Below are 13,377 nucleotides of genomic sequence, written 5' to 3'. Positions count from 1 at the left end.
GATGAAAATGGATTCTATAGATCATCATGCTATATTTATACTCTCCAACTTATAGCACACTCTTCAACATGCTCATGCTGGGGGGATTCTTACTGCACCGAAAGTATAACCGTATACCTTTTCAAGATGAAAAGCTGCTAAAGGTATATTTGACTCCTTAACTATTAAATAGTCTCACATCACGAAGCGAGATATAAGATGAAGAGGTTGTTTATAGTTGGAATCGCATCAGGGCGTGTGCTGACAAGCCTTTTTTCTTTACTTTAATAAAAAAGTCATTTTGGCTCACCTGGTCTTGCTCGGACGAGCAAAGCCATGTGATCTAACCCTAAAGCCAAATGTGCGAGCCCTCGACTTCAACTACCATGACAAATAGCACACCACACACCACTTGAAATACTAAAAAACAAATAATATCACGCCCACGAAGCTGCATAAGAATGTTTATGCTTATTAGATTGAGGTTAAACATTTGTAGAAAAAAAAAGGAATCACACAAGCAACAAAGGCAATGAAATTCGTAAAACAATGTAAAAAAAAAACACCATGATCCAAAAAGAAACAAGAAAACGAAAATGTACTTATAAATGCACCTGTCGGTATATGTCCATTTATCAGACCAAATCCAATGCAGCCACCGGCTTCATAATAAAAAATCTAACAAAAACTAAATACGAATGCGACTTCGAAAAATCCAACAAAATTCAGGCCCAATGATTTCACCAGCTGTCCCACGTCACACGCACACAGGCTCATTGTAGTCACAAGCTAAATAATAGACTAACTAATTCTTAATTCCACGTGGCGGCACGTAACTGGGCCGTGCCCCTGGCCCACCCATCATTGCCCTATCACCATCCCTCTCCTATAAACACCAACCAAGCAGGAAAAAAAAGCTGCTAAAAAATACCCAAAAAATCAATAATTACATAAAACACCTCTCGGCCACCTCCCCTCCGACCCCCACCCAGATGCCGGCCACGGCGAGCGGCGGCGGCGCGCGGCCGGAGGAGGCGTCGCCCGCGCCACCCGCGTCGACGTCGTCTGCGTCCAGCTGCATGGGGACGAGGCCGGAGGAGCTGACGGCGAAGCTGGCGGCCGCGGGGGCGGGGCCCGCCCCGGGCGCGGTCCCGGGCTGCGGCGGCGCCGGTGCCGGCGCCGGCGGAGAGGAGGTGGAGCACGAGCGTGTCCGTGCGCTGCGCGAGATCAAGAACCAGATCATCGGGAACCGGACCAAGAAGCTCCTCTACCTCCGCCTGGGCGCCGTGCCGTCGGTCGTGGCGGCGCTGGCAGAGCCCGGAGCCTCGCCGGCGGCGCTCGTGCAGGCGGCCGCCGCGGCGGGGAGCTTCGCGTGCGGCGTAGAGGATGGCGCGCGCGCCGTGCTGGCCGCCGGCGCTGTGGAGCACCTCACTCGGCTCCTCGCTCACACCGACGAGAAGGTAGCGTCTGTGGTCTGCCCTCTTCACTTAGGCCCCGTTTAGTTCCAACCCAAAAACCAAAAATTTTCAAGATTCCCCGTCACATCGAATCTTGCGGCACATGCATGGAGTACTAAATGTAGACGAAAAAAAAACTAACTACACAGGTAGCCGAGAAATCGTGAGACGAATCTTTTAAGCCTAAATAGTCCATAATTGGATAATTTTTGTCAAATACAAACGAAAGTGCTACAGTAGCCAAAAGCCAAAAATTTTCGGAACTAAACGCGCCCTTACTCGTTAGCTTGTGTCTGCGGGAATCTGATTGGTTTTGGTAATAGAAAAGTGAGTTTCTTGCTTAATTGGGAAAAGATCTCTTGCGCCCAGCAGAGTTGACGGAAGCTAGCAGCAATAACTGCTTGCCTTGGTTCCTGTTGTAGATTTTGGGATACCTTAGCAATTATGCTTGGAATTTTGAGCCTGAACTGGGTACAAATGGTGTCCATTTCATCATTTATGTGAGAACTATTGATTGGATTGTTGAAGAATTTTGACCTTACCTTCTGCAATTGGGAATTTGGGATGAGGTGTGTGGCAACTGGCAACTACATCATTCCATTTGCTGTTAACATGTTCTGTAGTATAAGGGTTTCGATTCTAGTTAAAATTTGAAATAAATTGGGGTAAGTTTGATGGCCAATAACTACGGATTGGTTGAAAAGAAGTAAACAACTCTGCATTAGGGAATTATGATTGGTGGTTTGTGCTTAAAGCCTTGGAATGAGGGATTATTTGAGCTAAACTGTTGGAGAATATGTTGGTTTAGTTAAGGTGAGAGCTACTGTTGCCCTGTTCGCTTGGCTGATAAGCCTTGGCTGAAAGTACCGTTGGCTGATTTGTTGTGAGAGAAAAATACGGTTCGTTGGCTGAAAAAGTACGGCTTATAAGCCAAGCGAACAGGGCGTGGCGGTTGGCATTTCGTTTTCTCTTCTTTTCTATGCCCGTTCCTTTTTATGCTGTTCTCATCATTTGGTTGAAGTAGTGTAATTATTGTTCATTTGTGCTTGAAATCAGGAGAGTTTGGTAGCGGGTCAATGGTTAGGTTTGGTGATGGTGGGGGAGGATGTGCTGGAAAGTCGTCTTTTTATGTTGGATTCCTGTAGAGATCGTCTATATTCATCGATTAAAATTTTCTTCCTCTTTTGAACACAATCTAAAAAATCTGTGGTAAATTGCTTCTGTTAGTTATGGCACAACTGGAGCTCATATTTATGCTTGAACTTAGAACTTGTATGGTTCCTGATGTCAGAGTAGTAGCATTCAGTCCAGGATTGCAGTTCGAAAACCCCACATGCATTAGTCAGAATTTTGCCTCCCCAAAAATTTCAACCAATATATAATCGCTCACATGATCTATAAACTGGTGATGCAATCGATATATGAGCTTGAGTGAATTATGGAGGTAGTCTGCAAGTGAACAAACTGTTTAATTTGGTGACTATGAGGCCAACGTTCACTCCTTTGTGGTACAGAATGACTATTAAGGGGGGAATATAACACGGTAGCTGGGTAAGAAAAGAAAATAAAGGAGATGAAATGATTACTTTGGTATTTTTCTATTGTCACATCTCAACATCCTTATCACAACCACCGCTATCGACCTTAATTATATAGGGATTGTTATAAAAGGATAAGCATGCCTGTTTTTCTGACATAATGATGTGGCAGTTGCTGGTTTTCTTTTCTCCCTTTTTCTAGTTTGTGACAAGGTAATTTCTGATATTTATATTTGAAAATGGTTCTTGTGCATATTCAGGATATAAACATGGCTCTATTCAGCGAATTTGGCTAATGCCTTTACCTGCTACATTTTTCTGATCAACAAGCTTTCGCCTGATTGTCTTACTTCAAAATTCTCTTTCAGAAAATGTAACTAATTATGACAGAAAACTTCAAAATCTCCATTATGTTTCATTACCAAGTAATTCATTGTTATCTCTCTGAAATCTTAAGCTTTCATTGTTGCTTAAATTCAACAATTATTTAATTGTGTTTTTGTTAGCTGTAGCACATGTACAATTGTAAGAAGGGGAACCCAAGAAAATCTTCTTTGTTGAACACATGTTTATATATTGTGCTTATGAGCCAATTTTGGTTAATGATTATTCATATTGTTTTGTATGATATGGTTGTAGATAATGCTGCTGCAAATGTTTTATTTAATGTTGTTCTCTTGATTACAGGTTGTGGATGCAAGTGCACGTGCTCTCAGAATGATATACCAATCAAGATTAGCTCCAAAGTTTGATGTTAATAGTGGGAAAAACATGGATTTTGTTCTTTCACTTTTGGACAGTGAGAATGAGAATGTCACAGAGCTGGCTGCTGCTATTATATCTCACTCATGTGAGAGTAGTGCAGAACAATTGTCACTATGCAGTGCTGGAGTTCCACAGAAACTTGTTAGCCTTTTTGGAGGATCTATGAATCTAAGGGATGCTTGTTTAGGTTCGGTCACTGCAGTCATTCGAAATAACAGAGACGTTGCTTCAAGATTTGCATCAACAGACCATGGAAAAGGTTTTCGTTCAGTAGTTGGGTTAATACATGATCGGAGTCCACGCACAAGACTACTTGCTTGCCTCTGCTTGATTGCACTTGGGCATGCTTCTCCCTGTCATTTTCAGGACAAACAGATTAAGACCAAGTTGATTATGGTTTTGCTTGAGCTAATTGAAGAACCTGGTCACGTAGGAGATGAAGCTCCCTTGGCATTAACCACCCTGATTAAAGACAGCTTCGAACTGCAGAAACAAGCTCTTACAACGAATGCAGTTGAGAAGCTCAGCAACCATCTGCTAGCAAATCCATTGGAGACAAGGCGAGCAGTGACCATATTGCTTGCGTTATCTGAACTTTGCTCAAAACTTGAAGAGTCAAGATCTCAACTGATGTCGGTTGAGGTATGTCATGTGTGAAGAGTTCCAAAGTTGCCAATTCTAGTTCAGTACTCTGTAGGGTCCTCCTATTGTTATTGTTAATTTCAGTTAGGTTGATAACTCAATCAACTGTCTTAATGTCAGCTCCCAACGTTTAAGTTTTTAGTAGTGGATGCATACGGTTGTCCATTGACAAATAACTTATGACTATTAACACAATCTCTTAAAATAGGTATCAACCTTACTCCTTGAGGCATTGAAGCATGATTGGGCTGATATCCGCATTGCAGCATGTTCATGTCTGAAGAATATCTCCAGGTCACCAAAGGTAAGATGCATGCATCTTTCCATCTTGACTTTTGTTGTTCATCCCAGATGATTCAATTGATGTATTTAATCTCCAGGTACTCAGTGGAGGTCGATTATCCTGCGATACAGTTATTGGTCCCCTAGTCCAGCTTTTAAATGACTCATCTACTTCGGTCCAGGTATGTGAATCCTGCCAAATCTACAATAACATAGTCCTGAGATAGTGTGTGTGTGTGTGTGTGTGTGTGTGTGTTTTCTGGAAGGTGCAGTGCAGATGCTTCAAGTACCTTTTATTCTTCCAATGGTCTAGTTAAGTTATGAACATGTGGTATTCTAAAAGGAAATCGAGTTTCAGTGCATGGCATGGCAACTTATGTATTTGCCCACCCATCATGTAGCATGTTAGCTGATTCCTGAATTTAAAACTACCAAGGCAGCTTACCCCTTTGTGGCATGGTGTGGTTGCAGTTTTACCTACTCTTTTTTTTGGAATCCAGTTTCTGTAAAGTGCCCTACAGAATTTATAGTTTTGTTGTCGAAATATAAATTTGTGCATCAACATATAGTTGCACAAAAGGGACCTAAAAGCTAGCAGGTGAACTTGTACCACTGCTAGGGTTTTGTTATTGGAGCAACCTTGTTACAGAAGCCATGCTAAATTCAGTACTCCCTCCATTTCAAGATATAGCGTATTGGAATCTAGAAAAGTTAACATTATTAGTTTGACCAACAGTTTATGAAATTATATAAATGTGTAAGGCATAAAAGAGATTTCATTGGATTCATATTTCAAATATCTTTCAATACGATTTGGTTTTATTGAAACTCATAATATATTATAAGTGATGTGGCTAGTTGGCTCATTAGCTGGGAATGGAAGGGTAGATGGTGAGCTGGTGTACTCGCCCTCACAAGGAGGCTCTGAGCAGGCTCTTTAGATGAAATTAAGTTTAATAAAACAGACTCTGAACTAACTGAACTGAACAAACCCTGAGTGAACTGAAACAACTCCTGAACAAACTCTATCCTAGCTACTTGTGGATGCTGTGGTTCCTTCTTCCTGCGACGCTCATATATTTTCCAGATAAATGTGTCAACAACAATAAGAGATTAGTGAAATTATATCTCAAAAGACTTCTGCAAATCCTAACATGCGTTATAAAAAGAAATGGAGGCAGTATTCAACTAGCTAGTGAGGCATCACTACAGTAGGTCTTTTAGACATTAGGATTGATTAGAATCTTACATACCAATGTACAGTAGCAAAGTAATGATTTGAAAGCTAGCAGGTACACTTCCTTATTTGGCTACTGGTAGCTTGGGCACCGTTTCATTGCTTTATGGGTGGAGGAACCTTTCTGGCATTATGATGTGCTAAATTTGGTGTCGATTGGGCAATTAGCTGTATTTTCAGACATCAGTAATCAAGCCTTTAAGCCATTATCTTATCAACGCAAAGTTGCACAACAATAATTGAAAGCTAGTGCCAAACTTTCTCTTCTGGTAATCTGCACCCTGGCTACCAATTCTCAGGTTTATTGTTCTAGCAACCTTTTTCTCATTGAAGTTGCTAAAGTCAGTATGAATTTGGCAATTAGCTGTACATTGAAACATGACTATTTAGGTCTTTAAAGTTTAATCCATTATGACTCAATAAAAGTTTCCTAATTTATCTCTCACTTATTGATTTGAAGCAGGTTGCTGCACTTGGTGCCATTTGCAATATTGCTGTTAATTTGACACCCAGGAAATCAGTTCTTCTTCACTCTGGGGTCGTCTCACAACTTGTTCATTTGTCAAAGTCCATGGATGCAATGTTGAGGCTAAAATCTGTATGGGCTCTCAGGAATATTATGTTCCTTCTTAGTCCTAAGGATAAAGACTTCATTGTTAAGGAGTTGACCTTATCTACTCTTTCAAGCCTCATATGTGGTAAGTCTAATGCCTAAACATGATTATGAGGGAACTGCCATAGTATGTTGACTGCTAATTGTGAAATGTCATGCAGATTCTGAACATTTTGTTCAAGAACAGACCTTGGCACTTGTGCACAATCTTGTTGATGGATATGTGGATTCTGCTAATTATGTCATTGGCGAAGATGGAATGGTTATGGATGCTATTGCAAGGCAACTGAACAATGCATCTGCCCCGGGAGTGTGCATTCAGGTCAGTTTTCTTCAAAAGTATAGTCTATTTATTTACTTATTTTGAAGATTTGTAATAATATAACCGTATGTCAATTCATATGCATTTTTTAACTTTGGAGGGACAGCTGGACAGTGGAGAGAGAAACATCTATTCTAGTGAACTGCATAGTTTTTATCCCATTCTTTGATATTTTGGACATATGTCATGTGCTTCTCTATGACTTAGCATTAGCATTTTATAGAAGAATGCAAAAACCATTGTACGGCAAGTCACTGATCTTGCTGTTCCCTTTCTTCAGGGTATGTATGTGCTTGCAAACATTGCGGCTGGAAACGAATTGAACAAGGAAGCTGTGATGAATGTTCTTCTTCCTCACAGAGCAGATCGCATCAAACCATCATTTGTAGTGAACTTTCTGCAAAGCAAGGATAAACAGTTGCGGGTTGCCACCCTGTGGTGCCTTCTGAACTTGATTTACCCAAAATGTGAAACCTCATCTGGTAGAGTTATCAGACTACAAAATGCTGGAGTGATCCTACAAGTGAAAAGCATGATAAATGACCCCTGCTTGGATTGCAAGGTACTCCCTTCTTAAACAATTTGATCCTATGATGATTAGCATCACTGGTACTAGTCTGTCCTAATTGACAGTTCTCAAAACTAATCTTGATGTGTGATAAACCTAATGTGCAACGTTGAATCTCTTCTTCAGCTTAGAGTTCGTATGGTGCTTGAACACTGCGTGGACAATGCGGACGATTGTTTCATGTGAGCAACCAGTATTTGATCTTGGCAAACAAAGTTTATGGAACCATATTCAGATCAGGAAAGAGGAAATCAGTGCGCTTCAGATCCAATATATGCCCTGAACAGTGGAACATGGGCACCATATTCGGATCAGGAAAGAGGAAGAAATCAGTGTGCTTTTGCTGATCTCTCCAGGTGGGCAAGAGCCAACTGTCATTTTTGCACCATGAGAACCTGACAACCGGTACCTGTTGTGCATATTGTCCATTACCTTGTCTGGAAAACTCGAGCTGCCTGCTCGCACACTGAAAAGGCTTTAGGCGCTTGATCCAGGAATCCCATGTTTCCCAGTGCCTGCCGAACCTGGTGCATGCTTTTGCGATGTTGAGTGTATAATTGAGGGACTGCTGTTGCTGTTGTACAAAATTTGTATTTCTGTTGCAATAATAAGGCCTTTTTACATGCACCTACGTGTCTTTCCCCTACCATATTCTTCCAGGCATGCTCGTCCGGTGATATATATCCAGAGATACGTCCTCTCAAAGTACAGGGGAGGGGAACATTGGTGGAGACTGGAGAGAGCGAGGACATTGGTAGGTGGAGAGAACGCTGGTGACGTGCTTAATTTGAAGGACTCAAGTTTGCTACTTCGATTGAATTGGCAGGACGCCATTTTGGTTCTATGAGAATCACGGAGCCGGCGGTGGAGCTTGCGTAGGTTGCCATGACTTCAAATGTGTGGACCTTGGATAAAGACGGTGGCTGGGCTTGTGTAGTTGTGTTCGCTGCATCGGTGTCGTTGGACGACAGAACAAGTAAAACCAGATTAAAAACTCCGATGAAAACTAAAGCGGAAGTCAGATTCAACATTTCGCACAACCACATATCAGATTCAATTCATCCACATATCAGATTCAGTTCATCCACGTATCAGGTTCACCCACGACTGAACATCCAGAAACAAAAAACTTGGTTCATCCACAACTAACATCCAGAAACAAAACACTAAAACTAAAAGGCAACGATTGGGTACTCGAAACGCCAGTACGCCAGCGGCTCACCCAAGGGCACCCCGCCCAACAGCTTTACCTCACGGCGCAGAAGAAAGCCAGCAGTACGAAGCCTCGTGACCCTCTTCTTTAAGGAACCATTGGCAGCATCAGATTTCATAAACCCAGACACCAGTATCTTCTCAACCTTGCCCTGGAGCATCCTTGAGATCAGGGTATAAAGTCTCAGCAAGTGCTTGATTCCTACTGTCAACAGCCTTGTTACCAGTGATGGCATTCATTGGAATTGAGAATTTCCCCTCACAGACAACCTGTCAAAGGATACAATTAGCTCTATTTCCAAACAACCTGTCAAAGGATACAATTAGCAAGCAGTTACGCAAAAGTTAAGATATACTACAATTAGTAGTCGATAGATTGAATTTTTTTAACAGTACAATTAGTAGTTGAGAGATTGATTTTTTTTAACAGAACAGTTGTGGCCATTCGTTGACTAGCAGCAAATTAAAAGGACATATACAATTGTTCTTTTGTTTAGAATAGCAAAGACAACATAGTTAGTCATAAGAAAACAGAGACCATACAGTCAGTATTCATCCATCTGTAATTTGTAGTTCTGTTCTGTTTTGAGTGATAACTTTTTTATTTATCCTTCATGTTCTGGCGTTTACAGATCTGTTCTTTCATAGAAGAAATTCGCAAATATCCAGTTCACTCAAATGGACTATTGGATCCTCTTGTGGAATCTCTTATTGGTGCCATATACTGGGACTCCATCTTCGACCAAGGAGGTTTGGCGGGTATATATTTCTCTAAACTGAGAAACCTTAATCATTGCTTTTGAGTCAACACTTTGCTGATATTTCAGTTTCTTATGTTAGGTCTTTCGAACTTTGGTTGATCCACTTATTGGCTTAGAGACATTAGGCAAGCACCTGGTAACCGAGCTTTTTTTAGTTTTGCCAAAAGACTCGGCGAGGGGTGAAATTTGTGAAAGATGAATGGGATAAGAGTTTGAAGGTTGACGTGTTGACTGATGGTGAGCTAGTTGCAAGTGCTACTTATGGTCAAAAGAAGGAGATAGCTCAGAACCGTGCTGCCAAGGCTGCTCTGGATAAGCTAAAGGAAACACTTGGATAGACCCAAAGTGAATCAGCATCAGCAGATGTTTCTGAGGCATTGAACGAACTAGACATAGCTGGAACACTAAAATGTCAGTGACATACAGATGCATCATAGGTGCAATGAATGGCATGTTCTGTTATGTGCTTCTATGCTTCACCATTTTAACAATTAAGTCCTAGTGAAATGGTGAAGCATAGAAACACTAGGTTGGTCCATTTTCATTGAATTTCTATGTTGATATGTAATTATCGATATTCAAACACTGTCGTTACCAGCAATTTAGGTGACAAGTTTGAAGCGCATCAGTAATTCATACAGAATGAAGAGCAAGCATAAGAAAACAGAGACCATGCGCAGTCAGTATTCATCCATTTGTAATTTGTAATTAGTAATTCATACAGAATGAAGGGCAACCAAGCAAGATAAATAACACTATTCAACACGCCAAATGAAGATATAAAGATGCATGCAGCACGAACAAATAATAATATACTGAGAGATTGAATTTTTTAACAGTACAATTAGTAGTTGAGAGATTGATTTTTTTTAACAGAACAGTTGTGGTCATTCATTGACTAGCAGCAAATCAAAAGGACATATATAGTTGTTCTTTCGCTTAGAATAGCAAAGACAACATAGTCATAAGAAAACAGAGACCTGTAACAGTCAGTATTCAACCATCTGTAATTAGAAATTCATACAAAATGAAGAGCAACCATAAGAAAACAGAGACCATGCAGTCAGTATTCATCCATCTGTAATTAGTAATTCATACAAAATGAAGAGCAACCATGAGAAAACAGAGACCATGCAGTCAGTATTCATCCATATGTAATTAGTAACTCATACAGAATGAAGAGCAAGCATAAGAAAACAGAGACCATGCAGTCAATATTTATCCATCTGTAATTAGTAATTCATACAGAATTACGAGCAACCAAGCAAGATAAATAAGATTATTCAACACACCATCAAGAACAAATAATATTATACTACAAACCAAAAACAAGATGCCATGTTAATATAAGTTTATAAACTACATACTGGTTCTGTGTGTTGAATAAGATTATTCAACACACCCGCTTCCACTTGTTAGTTACCCAGAGCATCTCCGCTTCTAGCTCACAGACGAACGCGACGAAGGTTTCTGCATCGTCGAGTGGATGCATTCGTTCGGCAGGCAGCGGTGGCAGTGAGAGCCGATTGGCCTGGATGCGTTAGGCCTACATTGGCAGCAGGGGATCCCGGAGGGTTCCCGGTCGTTTCCCCGTGGAGGAAGTCCCCGCGGAAAATTTCCACGCACCGGCACTCCGACTTGTTTGGAAGCACGCGAATCAGGGGTCTCCGCCCCGCAGGAGCCGGATTTTGACGGGAAACCTGTCCGGCCTCGTCACATCGGGCGGCATTCCCCGCCGACTCGACTCGTCTCTCCTCTCTTTCTCGTGACTCGCCTCGACTCTCCTCCGCTGCCGCCCCTCCGCCCTCACCTCGACTCTCCTCTTCCATCCCCATCACCGTCCCAGCCACAGTCCCCGCCTCCACATTGGCTTCGTCCCCTCGCGGGTGAGACGTGACCGCCGCAGCAGCTAAAAGGTGGGCTCCAAGATCCACTCCAGTTCTTCTCGGATTTGTCTTCCCTCCGAACGAAGGAAGGCGGTCTCGATCTGGTATGCACCCACTCGGATTGTTGTCCTCATATGTGATGTGCTTGTTTCATGGTTGAACCACTTTGCTTGCTTCGATCCGGTTGATCTAGGGTTCACTAAATTGTTGATTCACAGGTGCCCAAATATAGTCGATCTAGGGTTTCGGTAGATTATTGATTCTCAGGTTTACTGGTTCTGGTAGTGTGCTGTCTTGTTTCTAGAACTAACCGGTTCTGGTAGATCCAATTTACTGGTTCATGAATGCACTTGTTGCTACTAGCTTCAGTAATATGATGCAGAGGCCAAGTGATGCTCTTGAGCTGACAGCTTACTGTACATAATAATTGCAATTTAATAGATTGGTATCTTTAGACAATCCAGCAACACTGAATTTACACATTTCGTGGAGGTTGCTGAGGTCTGACTATGACTTCAGTTCCTGACTTGCGCATGGAAATTGTTAATGCACCTAATTTGTGCATTGCTTTAGCACCATTGGAGTGTTTAATTATAGCTATGAAAAGTATGAGCTTTTACTAAACAAATTAAGGCTGAACTTTGAATGATTGGTCCTCGTTCTCCTAAATAGTGTTGATTGGCTGTCCAACAATAATTTCCTTTTTTAGAGGAAGTAATAATTTTCCTTTTTTTAGAGGAAGCAATAATTTCTTTCCATCTTGTGTAGGGACAGTTCTGAAAAGGGGCTGTTGTTTGAGTTTAGTGGATGACCAATACTCTAGAATCAGATTGATTTGTGTGGTAGGCATATATATAGATACAAAACTATGTCTAAATTTGTGAATCAGATTGATTTGTGTGGCAGGCATATATATAGATACAAAACTATGTCTAAATTTGGTTGTAGTTTTTCTTGTCAGTCCTTCTGTTCTAAAAAAATAATGCATACATGCCTGGATGAGTAGGTGCTGTTGTAGGTGTTGCCTGGATGATTAGGCGCTACTGTAGAATGCTATAAATATGATTAGGTGCTGCCGTAGAATGTTATAGAAAATGATTAGGTACTTCTGACTTCTTTAGACTTTTAATACTTGTTTTCTCTATTGGTTTATATATGTAAATGTAATAATATAATTTCATATATGTAACACTAGATGGCTTTTTGGGAGGAGCTTGCTAGGAATTTTTTTGTTGGAAGAGGAAGAAGAAGATGAGGAGCTATTCTTTGTTCTTCTCCCTGCTGTAATGCCCTTTCTCGATGAAGAGAAAACACCTGAGCATACCTTTTCTCTTTCTGGTGCTAAAAGGTTAAAGAGATCCTCTAAGGACACGAGAATTGGTGCAAGCAAGAATTTAGGATGGAGGCTGAAATATTTAGAACTATAGCAAACTTTCTCAGGACTGAGAACTTGCTACGTGACACACGTGGTATGAAGATTGAGGAGCAACTTGGTCTTTTTATGTTCATGCTCTCTCATAATGCAAGCACAGATAGGCTAAAGAAGGAGTTTCAACATAGTGGTGAGACAGTGCATAGGAAAATAAAATGAGGTCTTCAATATCATTCCAACATTAACCCAAAAATTCATCAGACTTCCGAATCCAAGCCACACACACGTGAAGATTACATGTGACCCTAGGTTTATGCCGTTCTTTCATGTCAGTTCATACATACAGTACATTTTCCTTAATACCATTCCTAAATATAATCCAAAACTTTAGTAATTTTTCTTACCTGCAGAACTGCATCGGTGCTATTGATGGTACGCACGTCCCTATAGCAGAATGTAATGTTTACCTGTGACTTCGACCTGAAGTTCACTTTCATCTCATCTGGTTGGGAAGGATCCGCATCTGATGTAGGAGTGTTGCGGTCTGCTCTTGGCAAGGTATTCCTGTGCCGGTAGGCAAATTCTATCTTGTAGACGGTGGATATGCAAACACACCATCATTCCTTGCTCCCTACCAAGGAGTTAAGTATAATCTTAGTGAGTTTAGGAGACGAGGCCAGAGGGGAAATGCATATGCCAACTACAAGGAATTGTTCAATCATCGGCATGCGATTCTTCGAAAC

At 41.3% G+C, this 13,377-nt stretch overlaps 1 protein-coding gene and 1 pseudogene across 1 annotated transcript; both read left to right on the top strand.

The window, feature by feature from the left end:
* Window positions 1-589: 589 nt before the first annotated feature.
* On the top strand, window positions 590-8,030 carry LOC136487086 (uncharacterized). Its single transcript, XM_066484219.1, has 8 exons — window positions 590-1,439; window positions 3,662-4,381; window positions 4,590-4,685; window positions 4,762-4,845; window positions 6,364-6,598; window positions 6,675-6,835; window positions 7,116-7,397; window positions 7,530-8,030. Exons 1-8 carry the CDS (start codon window positions 972-974, stop codon window positions 7,587-7,589), a joined length of 2,106 nt encoding a protein of 701 aa, XP_066340316.1. The 5' UTR covers window positions 590-971; the 3' UTR covers window positions 7,590-8,030.
* A 1,199-nt stretch (window positions 8,031-9,229) lies between these two features.
* On the top strand, window positions 9,230-9,795 carry LOC136489467 (ribonuclease 3-like protein 3; annotated as a pseudogene).
* Window positions 9,796-13,377: the final 3,582 nt, after the last annotated feature.

This window comes from Miscanthus floridulus, chromosome 10 (assembly GCF_019320115.1).
Source record: "Miscanthus floridulus cultivar M001 chromosome 10, ASM1932011v1, whole genome shotgun sequence".
Classification (NCBI taxonomy): Eukaryota; Viridiplantae; Streptophyta; class Magnoliopsida; order Poales; family Poaceae; genus Miscanthus; species Miscanthus floridulus.
Note: the sequence above shows the minus strand (reverse complement) of the source record. Positions and strands in the feature narration are given on the sequence as shown.

Coding starts and splice junctions, on each gene's coding strand:
- LOC136487086 (XM_066484219.1), top strand. CDS start 972: ATGCCGGCCACGGCGAGCGGCGGCGGCGCGCGGCCGGAGGAGGCGTCG. Junction 1,440..3,661: donor TCGCTCACACCGACGAGAAG/GTAGCGTCTGTG, acceptor TCTTGATTACAG/GTTGTGGATGCAAGTGCACG. Junction 6,599..6,674: donor TCTTTCAAGCCTCATATGTG/GTAAGTCTAATG, acceptor AATGTCATGCAG/ATTCTGAACATTTTGTTCAA.